This window comes from Tasmannia lanceolata, unplaced genomic scaffold (assembly GCF_043159265.1).
Source record: "Tasmannia lanceolata isolate RefF3 unplaced genomic scaffold, GAP_Taslan_0.1 ptg000002l, whole genome shotgun sequence".
In the NCBI taxonomy this organism is placed as follows: Eukaryota; Viridiplantae; Streptophyta; class Magnoliopsida; order Canellales; family Winteraceae; genus Tasmannia; species Tasmannia lanceolata.
In genome coordinates, this window is record NW_027518679.1 from 24,442,360 (window position 1) to 24,459,361 (window position 17,002).

The 17,002-nt window shown below is 36.6% G+C and overlaps 2 protein-coding genes and 1 non-coding gene across 3 annotated transcripts in view; 1 reads left to right on the forward strand and 2 right to left on the reverse strand.

Moving 5' to 3' along the window:
• Positions 1-5,124: 5,124 nt before the first annotated feature.
• LOC143883099 (glucan endo-1,3-beta-glucosidase-like) lies at positions 5,125-7,939 on the reverse strand. The gene is made up of 2 exons (XM_077386465.1): positions 7,790-7,939; positions 5,125-6,334 (listed from the first exon to the last, which is right to left on the reverse strand). The coding sequence occupies exons 1-2, from the start codon at positions 7,878-7,880 to the stop codon at positions 5,376-5,378; spliced, it is 1,050 nt and encodes a 349-aa protein (XP_077242580.1). The 5' UTR covers positions 7,881-7,939; the 3' UTR covers positions 5,125-5,375.
• Positions 7,940-9,724: 1,785 nt separating this feature from the next.
• Positions 9,725-17,002, reverse strand: part of RECA3 (RECA homolog 3) — a 42,928-nt gene continuing 35,650 nt past the window's right edge. The window contains exons 6-8 of the mRNA XM_077386470.1: positions 14,922-15,068; positions 14,661-14,795; positions 9,725-10,603 (exon numbers count right to left, since the gene is read on the reverse strand). Coding sequence (XP_077242585.1) covers positions 10,322-10,603; positions 14,661-14,795; positions 14,922-15,068 — 564 coding nt within the window. The 3' untranslated portion in view covers positions 9,725-10,321. The remainder of the gene's footprint in view (positions 10,604-14,660; positions 14,796-14,921; positions 15,069-17,002) is intronic.
• Positions 13,287-13,391, forward strand: LOC143846215 (U6 spliceosomal RNA). The gene has a single exon (XR_013234700.1). It is a non-coding gene; the product is annotated as a U6 spliceosomal RNA (small nuclear RNA).

Consider the following 17,002-nt stretch of genomic DNA (forward strand, 5'->3'; position numbering starts at 1 on the left):
TTCTAATTTCTTTCCTCCTGTCTGCTATAACTTCTTTTACTTTATAATTTTCTTCATTCTTATGTTTATCTTCTTGGTTTTCACATGTTCTCACATGGGGCATCTAAGAAGGGAAATTTATAGGTGTCCCCTTATTATAGAGTCATGTTATTTAAAACTAATGGCTCAATTTTGCTCATCATTACTTCTTTGTTATTTATTGCACACAACACAGACAAAGATGGCCAAATATGTAAAATACGTAATTTTAATAAAATAAAATTATGTATACAAAGTTATAAACTATACTATTATCAACACTTATCCATCGGTACTTAAACATCCCTCCCTCCCCATATTAGATTTAAAATAAATCGAAAAAGAAAACATCTACTACGGACGTAAAATGTAATTAGCAAAGTTTCTCTCTCCACACTCTCAACTCCCGGTGATATATATCTGTATACTTAGCATAAGAGAAAATGAGAGAGTTATTTGAATTTCTCTCAAAATTCTATGAGAATTACACATCACTTTTTTTTGAATTTTTTTAACAAAGGCAACCATTCAACCCACATATTTTCAATCCTACCCCCTCCTTTATGCTTTCTAACAAAGGCACCCATTAAAGCCCCATAATTTCAATCCTACCCCTTTTTGGAATTATTTGAAAAAGCAAATCATGATTTGCTAGCCACCTTCTCCAAAGGCTACGTCTCGCCCATCCTTTGCAATTGTATGTGTTCAGAGATTTGTCTTATTAGACGTGGTGAAAAACTGCACGGAAATACTATTTCTTGAAAGGTGGATAGCAATAACAAGCTTGGTTTTAAATTTCGACCGAAATCGAGTAAACCCGAAACGGTCATTTACTTCGGCCGAAATTTTGGTTTTTTCGAAATTTGACCCAAAAAGTAGGTTTTTTTAAATATTAATTTAATATTTCACCGAAATTTTGGCCGAAATTTAATATTGAATAAAATATTAGTTTCGGGACAAGTACCAGATTTCGACCGAAATTTCAAAATTTCACGGTCTGAAACCGTACCGAAACCGAAATTTTAAACCTTGATAATAAGTACCAAAAGGAGCTAGCAGTAATCATCATTACGTAGTATAGTTTTGGAGGGAAATTATGGACAACGGGTACCTGTATATGACAATTACGAGGAAAAACTACAAAGAAGAGGTATCGAAATATGACAATTATGAAAAAACTACTTTTCCTTAGTAATTTTTTGAGGATATTACGAACTCCACAAACCTTTAAAAATATTTACGAATTCCAGGCACCTTAAGAGGAACAACATATTATGGAAACCTCTATAGATTGGAGGGCGAGGATCAGCCTATGAAAATGATTTTACGGGCACCACGTATTGATGTTGTGTTCCATCACATGGACGGTTTGGATCAACCTATGATGTGGTCCGTACAGTTCTTTGTTGGCCCGTGCATCGCACGGGGTTTTTTACTAGTATATATATCTATATACTATATAGCTGAAGAGAAAATGAGAGAATTGTTTGAATTTCTCCCAAAATTCTATGAGAATTACACATCACTTTTTTTTACTTTTTTTAACAAAGGCAACCATTCAAACCACATATTTTCAATCCTACGCCCTCCTTTATGCTTTTTAACAAAGGCACCCATTAAAGCCCCATAATTTCAATCCTACCCCTTTTTGGAATTATTTGAGAAAGTAAATCATGATTTGCTAGCCACGTTCTCCAAAGGCTACGTCTCGCCCATCCTTTGCAATTGTATGTGTTCAGAGATTTGTCTTGTTAGACGTGGTGAAAAACTGCACAGAAATTCTATTTCTTGAAAGGTGGCTAGCAATAACAAGCTTGGTTTTAAATTTCGACCGAAATCGAGTAAACCCGAAACGTTCATTTATTTCGGCCGAAATTTCTATTTTTCCGAAATTTGACCCAAAAAATAGGTTTTTTTTAATATTAATTTAATATTTCACCGAAATTTCGGCCGAAATTTAATATTGAATAAAATATTAGTTTTAAGTCAAGTACCAAATTTCGACCAAAGTTTTGAAATTTCACGGTCTGAAACCGGTACCGAAACCGAAATTTTAAACCTTGATAATAAGTACCGAAAGGAGCTAGCAATAATAATCATTACGTAGTACAGTTTTGGAGGGAAATTACGGACAACGGGTACCTGTATATGACAATTACGGGAAAAAACTACAAAGAAGAGATATCGAAATATGACAATTACGAAAAAACTACTTTTCCTTAGTAATTTTTTGAGGATATTTCGAATTCGACAAACCTTTAAAAATATTTACGAATTCCAGGCACCTTAAGAGGAACAACATATTATGGAAACCTCTATAGATTGGAGGGCTTGGATCAGCCTATGGGAATGATTTTACGGGCACAACGTATTGATGTTGTGTTCCATCACATGGACGGTTTCGATCAACCTATGATGTGGTCCGTACAGTTCTTTGTTTGCCCGTGCATCGCACGGGGCTTTTTACTAGTATATATATCTATATACTATATAGCAGGAGAGAAAATGAGAGAATTGTTTGAATTTCTCCCAAAATTCTAAGAGAATTACACATCATTTTTTTTACTTTTTTTAACAAAGGCAAACCATTTAACCCACATATTTTCAATCCTACCCCCTCTTTTATGCTTTTTAACAAAGGCACCCATTAAAGCCCCATAATTTCAATCCTACCCCATTTTTGGAATTATTTGAAAAAGCAAATCATGATTTGCTAGCCACCTTCTCCAAAGGCTGCGTCTCGCCAACACTTCTCTCTCTCTCTCTCTCTCTCTCTCTCTCTCTCTCTCTCTCTCTCTCTCTATATATATATATATATATATATATATATATATATATATATATATATATATATATATATATATATATATATATATATATATATATATATATATATATATATATATATGCACACACACACACAAAGAAAAGAAAGAGGACTCCAAGTCAAGATAGCAAATTAGTCTCTCAGCCCTGCATTCTCCTCATTCTCATCTCAACCATTATACCCTTATACTTACATCCTTATGTTACAAACCCGCCATCAACAATCGAATTTGGACATGCAAAATTTGTGAAAGATCTAGACCCTTTATCTTCTTTAGCTTTTTTTAATTAACTTAAGAATTTAATTATATAGTTGGGGCTCTAATGTTGGTGTATATGCCCTAAAAGACAAGTTTTATAGTAATAAACCATTATTTATTGATTGATTCGGTGACATTTATTGGGTAAATTGAAAGGAATGTATAACATGCTTTTTGCATTGTAACACCTTTTTCCTACGTACGTAGCAAAGTAGCAATGTCATGCCCATGGATTCACAGATCCTAAGGGACAGGGAAATATCATATTCTAGCCCTTTGGGGTTGAGATTGGACTTCTTGTACACAACTCGCATCAGGTCTAGCCTCCATACGGGCATTGGGGTGGCTTATCACAGTAACTGGGGTAGAGAGCCTAAGCAGACAGCATGGGTGCTGTGAATGGTTCATGCACTGAACGATATCACCATATCCCAGGATAATTTGTGAACAAAGAATAAATGGTAAGGTATTGTACTCAGACAGGACCCTTAGTATCCATAGGCATGATGGGTCATATGGGCACGATACGTCATCACCATACACTTGGCATAATGTATAATGATCCAGATCGTCCATCCAATGAGACTCATCTAAGAAAAAATATCCTTATTTTCACCTCCACCTTGGAAACTTATCAACTAAACATATGCCAACTATTAGAACGTAGCGCCAGACAGTGATAACGAAAACCTCAAGTATATTGACTCCTTAAAATGGTCAAAAACCTGAATGTCATGTGCAATATTAACCATGAGTAAGGATGATTTTGAAGTCCAAGTTTCCAAGAAAAAATAAGGCCACGTTTGGATACCTGAGGTATTTGGATTTTGATTTGAGTTTTGGATACAAAATCCATCAATCATTGTCCTGCTCATGTTGTATGAGAGAGAGAGAAAGAGAGGGAGGGAGAGACGTCTGGCTGCTGCAGCGAGGGTGAAGGTAATTTGCCACAAATATTGATTTCCAAATAATGTTTTGCAGAACAAATTTGAAAATCAGATTTTTTTTCACTGCTGTAGCTGATTTGGAAATCGAAGGATCTGATCCAGTTCCAAATCTCAACTGCAAATGTGAGAAATCCAAATCTAAATCTTGTGGGTATCCAAACATGGCCTAAGAGAACACATGAATTAAGAAAAATTGAATTTCCCCCATAGAAAATACATGCCAAAGATTGAATGTAAATAAAAGGTTGATTTACGGGATATCTTCCGAGCACTCTCAGTCAAAAAATAAATCCAAGAGAACACAAGCAATGTGCTCAAAACAACAGTATACAGCTGTTGGGTATTAGAAAACATGGAAGCAAAAATTACACGCCAGAAACATTATTAGAGAAGCTTTCCATGTGATCATATGCAAAGAACTGAAGTGAGCATTTACATAATAGAGAAGCCAAACAAATAAAACCAAAAAAAAAAAAAAAAAAACCTTGATTAAACATGTTTTCCAAGAGCTCATCTCACCCCATTAAAACTCAGCTGCTGAATTAAAACATGCTTTCCACGTTTGTAGCTTGCTTTGCAACCTTAGTGATTGGATAATCCTACCATGAAAAAAACTATCTCTGTTTCTGAATCAAAGTGTAAAATTTAAAAACTCGTACAATATTTGAAGCATAGGTTAAATTTCTAAATTTTTAAGAAACTGATCTTAGAAAACAGTCACTGTTTGGAGTAAAAATTGGTTTCTCTTTCTTTATAAAATGATTGTACTAATCTGGCATACTAAGTTCAACCAATACCAAAATGCAATGATTAAGATAGGGCTAGAGATTACGTACCCACTTACCCAGTAATCATATAGTCATTTTATCTCTCTCAGGCATTCAATCGAACATTTGGCGGGCATATCAGTATAAGACAGAAACTTTTAAATAAAATGCTATGAAATCTTATGTTTTGTATGAATTTTTCAACTTTGTGAAACAAAACCAAAGGGTTGTTTCTTGTTCAAAGGCCCATTTGGGTGTTCCATCAAATTGCATTTTTGTGTGTAATTTGTGTGTAAGATGACAATCTAAAATCAAGAATAATAATTAAAACTCTTGCAATAGTACCTAGGAATGTTTAAATTAAAACACATATATAGTTCCCAAAACATACCATTATTCTAATTGTAAATGATACTTCTCCAACAATTACATATAAAGGACCCTCTAAACACTAACAAGTGTACCTTCTTCTTGCACTTTCTTAGAGTAAGTGACCATAGCCTTGGCCAATAGTTTTATTTTTAAGATAAGAAATACATAAGATAAGGACCCTTATACTAAGGGAAATCAATTGGGTACACAGGCTCTTTATTTGGATAAAACAGCCCAAAATTATTCTCAATCCCTTCTGGTTTTTTCAAGTTCTCATTGAACATAGCAAACACATAAGTCTCTATAACCTTCCCAGGTCTCTTAGGAGTCCCTTGCGATTGCGCCACGTGTCGGATCAGATTAGAATTGTACGTCCGAGCATTCTCAATAGTCGCGGCGGTCCCACCATCCGACGGCCAACCGCTCTCCGAAACAACAATCTCCACATTGGACCCACCCACCTTCTCTAGTGCGGAGTAACAAGCATCAACCATACCATCAAAAAGGTTTTGATATTGGAATTGGCCATCAGTTACTACATTTGCTTGCGAAGTGAACAAGGCATAGGAAATTAAGATGTCATTAGGATTATAAATGTAGCTAAAGTAAGGGTACACATTGATCAAGAGTGGTGCACCATTGGTGGTTATAAATTGAACAATTGGCTCTAAGTAGGGGCGCGATTCATCGGTAAAAGTCCCTTGGGAGGGAATGTGGTAGGAGTTTCCTAGGACCCCTGAGGAGATGGATGTGGACACCTTGATTTGGTCTTGTAGAGTTGATGATACAATTGCATTGTAAACGTTTCGCATGGCGCCAAGTACATATTGAGCTAAATCACCTGGGATCGCCTCGTTACCAACTGCGATGTATCGGAACCTCACATCGGGCCAATAGTTTACTATGTAATTTTGGACCCATGAATTTGCGGCCGAAGGATTGGTCGCGAACTCTTGGAGACTGTAGTTTGGGACGTCGATAAGGACTCCAATGTTGGATCCTCTAAGTGCTTGGAGAGCTTCGGGTTTTTCCCAGTAGAGTCTTGTTAGTCCAATTTGTTTTGATTTATAAAGGTCTATGACTTCTTGTGCCGAAGGTAAATTGTCGGCCGAATCTCCATAGCAAACGCCAATCGAATTTCCAGCTGCATTTATATTGCAGCAAACTTTAATACTGCGGACCGGTAATAAGGAACACTAGGGGTGCAACCTGGGTCAGGCTCAACCCGAACCCACGAATTCAACTTGATTTCCGCTCGGGTTGGGTTGGGTTAGGGTTAGGGTTAGGGTTAGGGTTCAGGTATTGGGTCCTCAGGTTGAGCTAGTGTTGGGTGCAACATGGGTCGCACTCAACCCCGAAGCTGACAGATTCAACTTAATTTCGGCTTGGGTTAGCTTGGGTTAGGGTTGAGGTTTTGGGTCCTCAGATTTTGCTAAGGTTGGGAACAACATGGGTCAGGCTCAACCCTAACCCGACAGATTCAACTTGATTTCAGCTCAGGTTGGGTTGGGTTAGAGTTTTGGGTCCTCGGGTTAGGCTAGGTTTTTAACCCAACTCAACCCAGCCCAAGTTGCACCCCTAATGAACACAAGAAAATGGCACTCTCTTGTGAAAAATAGGTGCTTTTATGACTAAATTTTTTATGTGCTAAAAATCAAGCGAGAGCTTAAAATTTTCCTTATTTAAAAGTTACACAAAAAAAATTTATCTCTAAGGTATTGAATAGCTATCAAGCAAGGGCTCTAACCGTGTTTAGGGCACTCGTTAAGGTGCAATGGGAAATAAATTTCACAACCATTTTACATATGTTTTGAGACTTTTTATCAAAACATGGGTACATTTTCGTTTCCAATGCACCTTACCGAGTACCCTTGCTCGTTAGCAAAACCGATCAAAGAAATTTACAAGTAAAAGATATTTTTAATAGACGGGATTTGGTAGGCGATTTTGTGGAAACCCATTTAGAGGCTGACTTTTGCATGAGAGGACAGCCATCTCACAAAATGAATAAGACAAAATCTGCTAAAATGTTTTCCTGTGGAGGCTGTTCTCACTTGCAAAAGTCAGTCGCGAAATAGCTTTCCAGATATATATATATATATATATATATATATATATATATATATATGAGAAAAGTGTCTCTAGTCCGCCTACCCAAAACACAGTGGGCCCACAATGTTTGGATGATCCAAAGCATTCATTTGATAGGCCCTGACATAGATAGGGTGTGCCCAAAAAATCAGTTCCATAGGATCATCTTAACCCTTCGATTTGTGGAGCTAAAAATTGGACAAGTTAGTGAAGTTTTATACCCATCCATTTTAACCTCCACAAATCGTAGGGTTGGAATGATCCTATGGAGCTGATTTTTTGGGCACACCCTATCCATGTCAGAGCCTATTAAATGAATGCTTCAGATCACACAAAAACTGTGGGCCCGAACTGATTTTTTGGCGGACGGACTAGAAAACTTTTCTAGTCGGCTGACTAGAAACATCAACCCCTATATATATATATATATATATATATATATATATATATATATATATATATATATATATATATAGAGAGAGAGAGAGAGAGAGAGAGAGAGAGAGACCTGCTATTTGTAGGGTGAGCATTAGTAGGAGCCCAATAAGATTAAGAAGCATTCCTGAAAGCATGGCAGTAGTTGTAGAGAAGGCATACATAGCTATAGAGATAGATACCTCACACCTCTCCTCCTTGGCTTATAGCCCCTCATATATAGAGGGATGGAAGTAATCATACATTGAAAAACCCAACACATTAGAGACTTTTTTGTTCCTTTCTTTGAAAACCCAAAACATGCGTTCTCATTCTCTCAGGAAAAGTCATGCCTCTCTTTTCCTTTGGTTTTGTTTTCTTTGGAAAATTCAAGTTCATAATTTAAAATTTCAAAAAAAAAAAAAAAAAAAACTTAGGCTGAACTTGTTTTAGATTTTGAGAAATGATTTTTGAGTCCAAAACTTATTACTTGACTCAGCATTAAACACAATTTTCAGCCTAATAATCAGTTTCCTACTTAAAACCCATTCTCAAAATCCAAAATGAATAGGGCCTTAAGAAACTCGAAAGCAACTTTGTTACCAAACCATGTTTGTGCACAAAAATGGGCGTGTTCGACCTTCTTTTGTGACACCCCTAACTTTTCATGGGTCAACATGGGGTCCACACGGGATTTGCTAGGCAATTTCGAAGAAGTCAGCTGAATTTTGCATGAGAGAACAGCCATTTCGCTGAAAAATGAGCCTGTGTGGCTGTTATCTGTTGACGTTTTCTAACAATGATCACTTTGCACGTAATTCATGTCCTTTCAAAGGGAAATTCAACCATTGAATTTCCACCACAGTTTCTTTCAAAAGCTTGGTAGAGGTTCCCTGAATAGATTTTTAACAGAAAATTTAAAAAAAATAAAAAAAAAAATAGAGTTGCTAGCAACATGGGAGTAAGCTTTTATAAAAAGACACGGGCAGATAAAAACAGATAGGGAGCTTCTCAATAAAATATTGATTCTACTGAAATGACTAAAATAACCCTACTTCAACATCAAATCTTCAAATTAAAAGGGTGTTTTGCTCTTTAACAATCATTGTTTTAATTTCAAAGTAGATTATGATTGAAAACATCAATCATAATAAGAGGTCTTCTAAACTGAAGGAAACCCTTGCAAAAAAGGGATCAAAGGGTGCCCCCATTGGTTGTAAATCACCAAAGTGCATTAAGGGCCCGTTTGGATACCTCATATTTCGTATTTGGATTTGGAATTGAGTTTTGAATACAAAATGAATAGATCCGCCAGCTTATGTTGAGGGAGACGGGGTGCTTCCTACTGGACGGGAGAGGTCGAGGAGCAAAGACGGTGAAGGAAACTGCCAGATCTGAGGGATCTAAATCGGTGGCTGATTTGGAAATCCAAGGATTTGATCCGGATCCAATTCACAACGTAAAATGGGCTGCAAAATGTGAGAAATCCAAATCAAAATCTTCTCTGCATCCAAATGGGGCCTAAATGTTCTTTAACTTTCCACACTTTGGTGATTTACAACCAATGGGGGCGCCCTTTCATCCCTTTTTTTGCAAGGGCACCCTTCAGTTTAGAACTCTCATAGTAATAATAATTTCTATCATCCTAAAAAATCAACCTGGATTATCAAATTATCAAACAACCAAACGTCAAATCATAAATTGGGCAAGCAAATTGTAAAACCTTTCAAGAACTGGATGAAAAAAATACGAGGAATCATCTACAAATAGGATAAGAGGGATTTGCTAGGGACCATAGCAGAAGGCATTTCACGACTGGGCTGTTGCATGTGAGAGCAGCAACATAGGTTCAGATTTTGTCTTATTCATTTAATTCCTCTGAAGTGGCTGCTCTCACATGCAACAGCCCAGGCGTGAAATGCCTTCTGCTATGGTCCCTAGCAAATCGAAAGATAAAAATAAGTAAATAAATAACCCATCAAAAAAGAATAACTTATTTAAAATAAAAATAAAGGGTGACAGAGAGAGGAAGAAGAAAAAAGCATCATACATTTCAAATCAAATTGTATACGTCAATCACCTGGAATTTCGTTTCATTCCTCTACAATCCTTAAAAGAAAATAAACTTTAAAATCATTTAATTAGATGCATGTACATTTCTTGTCACATTAGGATTCAAATTGAATCATGAATCACTTTCCAATGAGATTCAGCTTGAATCATGTCATGGAATTTTATCAGCTCATAATTTTACAAATACAATAGTCTCAATGATTTGAAGAGTAGGAAGACGGCTAATCTAAATACACCCTGTAACAGACAATCAGTTTGATATGAATGATCTGTCAAGAACGCTTACATAGGGAGGAATCGGACAACGATTCAGAAATAAGATCTGTCAATGATTGGCGCTCCAAACGGTTAATGAAAAGCTCAACCTCAATGGGGAAATAGTCAATGACCTTTTTCAGCTGAATGTATTCTGTGATTCTCACTTTACCCTACAAATTTGTGAGCAATATATATACAAACTCACCTTGATTCAAGATATAATTGCATCACCTCCCAAGAGTCAAATAGGAAGAAATGGTGTGAAGTAGACTTTATGGACTCCTTGTGATTATGTTCATCTCTCGAACAACTGGTTTCTTAAGACCATGACAAGTTCATCAACAATTTCACCATTTTCTGACAGATAGTCTACGGCTTCCGACTTATCTTTGAAATTTTCTCCATCTATGTGGTAACCATTTCCTGTTTTCAAGATGACTCCGTGTTTAGAAGCCATCTCTAAGACCTCTGATTCAAGGCAAATGCCCTTGCCAAAGCCTATATCAAGGTCAGCCTTCTTCATTGCAGGTGCTAGTTTGTTTTTCACAACTTCCACCGAGATGCTGATACCACTAACCTGGGATACAGACATTAATAGAGTAGGGCACTTAATATCAATGACTGAAAAGAGAGCTGTCAATTTAGCCGAGTTCACGTTAATGAACTGCTAAAAGTGATGTGATTAAATAAAGGCAGAAATAATCCCCGATGAATGCCCAATTAAATGGAGAGAATTGAACCTACAAAATTAAAAGCTGTTTATGGAGGAAGCAAAACCCATTGGTTCTGCATGAATGCCCGCTTGTGTAAAAAAGGTAACATGGTAGAAAATATCCAATGATGGGGCATACAATGTGTATGCATGTAAATTTGAACATCTGTGTACTTGCCAAGTTTGTAGGTCACAGACTCACGGTGTATTTGAGTGCACGCCCCCATATAAGTGTTTTAATATTGACAGTATTGTCACATAGGGTCAGTGTTTTTACTTTTTATCTCATGTTGGAACTAATGAGAATCGTCCATATTCTTACCAGATTTGTCTCACCTCTCACAAATGATGTTAAAGATAAAGGTACTTAATATGAACATGTAATGTGTACTATAGTATGTACAAAACTACCAATGTATGCGTGTATCTAGCGGTTGCACCTTTACATTTTGTTCAAGCTACTGATAATCATATTTGCTCTCCCAAGATTCATCTCCCCTCCTACCAAACATTTTAAAGATGCTTGAGAAAATTTTATAAAGTCATCAATATTCATGTTAATTATTAAAATGTCAACATAATCATAATCATTTAGGACTTCAACATAGCAGTAACAAATTTCATTTCCATATTTGTTTAGTCCTAAAGGCAGATGACTACTCCACCAAAACAAGTTCAAAGTTTCCACCAAGCTTCAAATTTTTCGAAGATAACAAGCTCCATTAAAAAGAAGAGAAGAAGATCTTAGCTGCCGATTCCGTTTCGTTCGCCATTTCTTTTTGGTCAGTGAAACGGAACATTCCAGTGCTTCGATCATTTCGGAGTTCCGTTTCGAAAAAAGGCGCTACAACCGGAGATTTTTTTTTAAGAGTTAAAAATTTTTAAAAATCCAAAAGATGGTAAATTGCTAGAAAAATATAAGAAACCATTATATGAACCAAACTTAACAAAAAACAAATTTTAATACTTGGAAAATTAAATTTATTGAGAGAAATTTAGAGAGAGGTTGAGCTGAAGAAGAGATAAAATGAGGCTTAGACAGGTTTATATACGGTTTTTCTAGTTTGGGGAGGCAAAAGGTGGAAAATACCCTTCAAACAGTTACAAAACGGTAAAAAACTGCTAAAATAAGGGGAAAGCAGTAAAAACAGAAATATAGCTGTTTGATGGCATTTCTGTAAAAAAAATTTAAAAAAAACTGTGTTCTGGCCAAAATAAGGCCCTGCTTTAGCTGGAACGCACCAGAATGGACCAGAACAGGACGAAATCCTAAGCGAAACAGAATACTAGGTGTTTATGTTCTGTTTTCCGGACTGGAACGAAATATTTTGTACATTGCGGCCAAAACGGAACGGAATTCAAAACTAAGGAAGAAATAGCTACATTACAGAAGGGGCAGATATTGCCCCCACCCCCACCCCACCCAAACTAAAGAATCTCTCGTAAACCCCTTCTTGGCTAACGAATCATCAATATCGACGGCCTTGACATGACCAAGCCCATAGTTTTAAGACTTCCCCGCGTTATCGTGGACTCTCTCGAGTCGACTCTCTTTTATCTTGGCCGGATTCCGCGTTTTGCCGCCACTCTCCGCGTTTTGCACTACGGAATCAATAAAAACTTTGACTCTCCTGAATTATGACCGCTTCAACCAAGTACTCAGCCACATCAACCGACCACTCGACGTGTCGTGCCGTGCCATGCCGTGTCGACTAGGATTTTCTTCGGACGCTTTCCACGCCACATCTGAATTTTGAAACACTTGCCCCATCCATCAATGCTTTCTCTAATATCAGAAGCCTCACGAAAGTGAAGTACGTAGTGGAAGTTTATGGAAGCCCATGGAAGTCTTCTAAAACTGGTGAAACTTCATAGAAGTGCATGGAAATAATGAAAATATAAGATGGAATTTTATGAAATGCAAGAATAAGCACAACAAATATTTAAATAATATCACATATCCCAGACAATCATCCGTAATGGTTTAACAAGATTAAACACCAAGTGACATGTGCCTCCGTGCATGCCTAGAACAGTAAGGTTCATTACAAACATAGATATTTCACATATTTTGAAAGATGATGATCATGCCATTTCTTTTAGCTTTTTTGCTTACCTTACTAATAGAGTAGGCATTAATCTTTGATTGATACATAGGACTTTTTAGTCATGTGGGTACATCAAGTAATCAAAATTCAAACTTTGGTCCGAACTTCAGACTCTGGTCCACACGGAAGTGGACACATGACAACCAAAATCGACCCATGAAGGTGGAAGTTTAAAAACCCTGATTGGCTAAAATGGAGCTTTTAATGATTTTAAAAGATTCTATAAGTTTTTTATGCAACTCATGTAATATCTATTGAGACGATTAGATGCTGTCACTATAAAAACTAATGCTTTGGTCTAATCAGGTGGAGAGAGGGTGGAGAGGGAGTTAATCGGTCATTCATAAAAACTTTAACTTACATTCTCTTTGGGCACTCCTAGGTTTTTGCTTCATTCCAATTGGACATGTTCTTCGTTAATACGTGTTGTTATTAATATTAAGTCTCTTTGGACAGATCAAATAAAATTTGAACGATAAAAATAAGATTAGCTTGGCCCTTGCACAAAGATGACACGCACAAATCGAGAAAAGGTCCAAATTTTTTTGAAGTCCAAAAAAATAAGCATTGTTATTACTACCGTTGAAAAGAAAACAGACAACTTAAATATACAATAATAAGGGTTGCAGAGTTCATGACTAAGATGGAATACGGGACCTGATGGCATTAGGGGCCTCCTTCGTAACCCAGTCATTTTCAATGGGTGTTTTCTGGCCCTATTGGTCAGAATTACACTAACAAAACAAAGGAGGCTTTGTCGGCTGGCATTTGTCTCATTGACGATTCTGTTATCAATAACCTTATTGTGGAAGACGATTCAATGAACGTGATTCGGTTAATGAAAGATGTGGCTAGCTACTTGTGGTGTTTTGCGGATGCTGTCGAAGAGATTTTAGACCGTGTTGAGGAGGGCATTCCGAAGAGTTTCATCTTTGGCGCTCAGCCAATAATGAGGCTTATCACTTGGCCTGCTTTGGGGTGGCAAGGCTGGCTTTGGAGACTTTTTATTTCTTATCCCTTGAGATTTTTGAGTTTTTGTTCTTCTTGTTTTTAGTTTTTGGCTTTTTCCTTGCTTTTTCTTGTTATTGTCCTCGAGCTTCGGCCTTTGCTTTTAATATATCATTGCAATTCAAAAAATAATAATTAGCCATTTGCATCCTTGTTCCACAGTGTCTATGGATGTAAAAGCATGCAGATTGAGTTATTATATGCTTCGGAGATAGATACCTTTGCTTTTAGAGAAATCACATAGAATTACTCTTGAGCCCAGACATTTCCAATTAAGATGGTAAATTAACACGTTAACACATAAGAGTCCTTGCAAAGGTACTAGGGTGTATTGAATGAAGGCTAGAATCTAGCTATGTCACAAATATCATTCCCAGGAATTTCTCGGCAGGGAGATTTCGGGATATATTAATTTTTTTACTGTTTACAGGTTTATATCTAGAGAAACGATAAAAATTAAATTATTTAAAATAGATAAAAATATAAAAAAATTTAAGAAAAGAATATTAAATAAAAGTATCGGGATAGTATCAGGATAATATCGTGATATTATTGCGATATTTTATGATATTTTATAATAAAAAAGAAAATATCACTATGTTTTTTAAATCTCAGGATTAATTTGGGATTTTGTAGTTTTATCAAAATGCCGCGATAAAACATGATATTTTGAAAATATCAGAGATATTTGTGACAAAGGAATCTACAAACATATGAGCATCTAGTAAAGAGCGGGAGTATTTGGAACTAAGAGTTGCAAAACCCTCTCCATGCTTCTTAACCGTTACTAGTTATATAAGGTTTACCTCATCTTCAGTCTTTAGCAGGCCACTTCTTATAATTCTCAATCGTATTGCTGCATAAAATCTCAAGGCATTTCCCCCACAAGTCGCCTCACTTATATGCCCAGAACCTTGGAACGATCTCATATTTGATCTGACCTGGACAGAAAAAGAAAATAGCATTGCATAGCCATCAATAACTAATACCTCCACTTCCAATCCCTTGTTAGACACCAAAAATGGAAACAAGTGCGAAGAAAAATATGAAAATAGTAGGGAATCTACCTGATTAATAAGAACCAGAAGAGTTTGAGACCGGCACAATGAAGAATGAATTTTTCGTAGTGCTTGGGTAATTAATCGTGATCGTTGTGCCCAGCAGGAGTCATCTATCACACTATCAAGTTCGCATTGGGGAACAAGAGCTGCAACCTGGCATATATAAACAGTAATTGGAAGGACACCATGAAAAGATAAGAATGTAAACAGTGACCTATTTCAATAATTATTACTTAATAATATCCAGGATAAAGTCAGACTAACAATGGAGAGCTATGGTGACAAAAATCTCAAACCACACTAAGTACAAAACTACAAATGTAAAAGATTCATGTCATAGCTAATGAACTGAATTAATGGGGGTGGAAACACTAATACATTGCACAGATTTAGAGAATATATTGAAATGACAAGCATAATAAGATTTATGGTGAAACAGCTAACTCAATGTGTTCTATGATGTAGACAGGCTGGTTGAGCAAGTCATCATCACTCGGTCACCAGATATGGAATTTTTCTTGCTGATAAATTGGTTTAGACTTTCCAATAGGGGGGCAACTCGGGTTGGGTTCAACCGGAAAAAAAGTTGGGTCGGGTTGGGTTGAGTTCGGGTCAGGTTCGGGTCCAGATTGAGTTTTCCCAACCCGAGTTGAGTTTGGGTTGGGTTCGGGTTGAGGCTTGAACAACCCGACCCAAGTGAAACCCAACATTTTTTTATCATATTTTTATCTAGTAAGCTTAAAAACTCAGGTTGGTCGGGTTGAACTCAGGTCGGGTCGGGGTCGGGTTGGAAAAAAGGGTTCCTCGGGTCGGGGTCGGGTTGGCCTCAACCCGACCCAACATGACCCGAGTTGCACCCCTACTTTTCAAGAAACAAACAAAGTAGTGCATTCAAGTTCAGCAACCAAATACAGATCATTAGCTTTACTAGCTTTACCACTGCCAATATGACTTGGCTCTCCTTTCTGTTCTGTGATCTTGAAATTTACATCCTTTGCCCAACAGTTTTGCAATACAGCGATCTCAATGTAATTCATATTGCGGCGGATCCATTCATTCACAAACAGACCAAGCAGCTTGAGATTGGTAATTATAGCATTGTAGAGAAAGTTGCACTTGGAGATCTCAAAAATGTCTATCTTATGTCTATCCTTGAGCATAAAACAGTTTTACAAGTCTCTAAATAAAGAGAAATCACAATAGTTTCAAAGCATGTTTGAAGTTTGTAACACCAAAGTACAACCTAATGGGGAGTTTTGAAGAGAGATGCATATTGACATTTTTCTATTATCTCATTACCTATTGACTTTTATGCCCCTTCTAGTGGTTCATGTGCTGCACACCACTCAAGGGTGTTTATGTAATTTCCTTATAAACTAATATCATGATTCATGAGCCTACATGATCAGTTAGTGCGAGGCATTCACCAATATTTACTCATAATACCTAGTGGATAGAAATTGAATTGTCATAGTAATTGCTTTAATGTAACCATTTACAAAGGTAGCCAGGCTCTAGCTAAGGTTATAAAAAACCAGAGGCCAACCAGTCGAGTGAATCAAACATAAGCACGGTATCCTGGGGACCAAATATAATGTTATTTTCTAAAGGAAACAATCTTAATAATAAATTATTAATAACAATAAAGTTTTTTTTCTGAATGGCAATAAGCCAATAACAATAAAGCTTTAGAAAGCTAAAAAACTACAATGACCAAATTGGTCAGATGAGGAAGGAGTTAGAAACTGAGGACCAACACACATCCACAGTTCACAATTTCCTTCATTAACATACATGCCTCAAAATTAAGCTCTAAATTACATGAAAGGAGACCTGACAATATCACAAAAGCCTATGATCTCCTTACTGAAATTTGCTAGCCTCCATGGAAATATAACAGTCCCACCTTAGTGAATAAAACTTGGATGAAAGCGAGTATTTTCAACCAAAAAGACTTGGCTTCAGCTTATAGCGATACAGAACTAACCCACACAAGAATATAAAGGTCTGTTGCAATGTTGTTTTTAATGTTTCAACATGTTTCATCTTGGCTTCAGTTTGTTTCATGTTTTATTGCTTGAACATAC

Coding starts and splice junctions, on each gene's coding strand:
- LOC143883099 (XM_077386465.1), bottom strand. CDS start 7,880: ATGTATGCCTTCTCTACAACTACTGCCATGCTTTCAGGAATGCTTCTT. Junction 6,335..7,789: donor GCTCACCCTACAAATAGCAG/GTCTCTCTCTCT, acceptor ATATAAATGCAG/CTGGAAATTCGATTGGCGTT.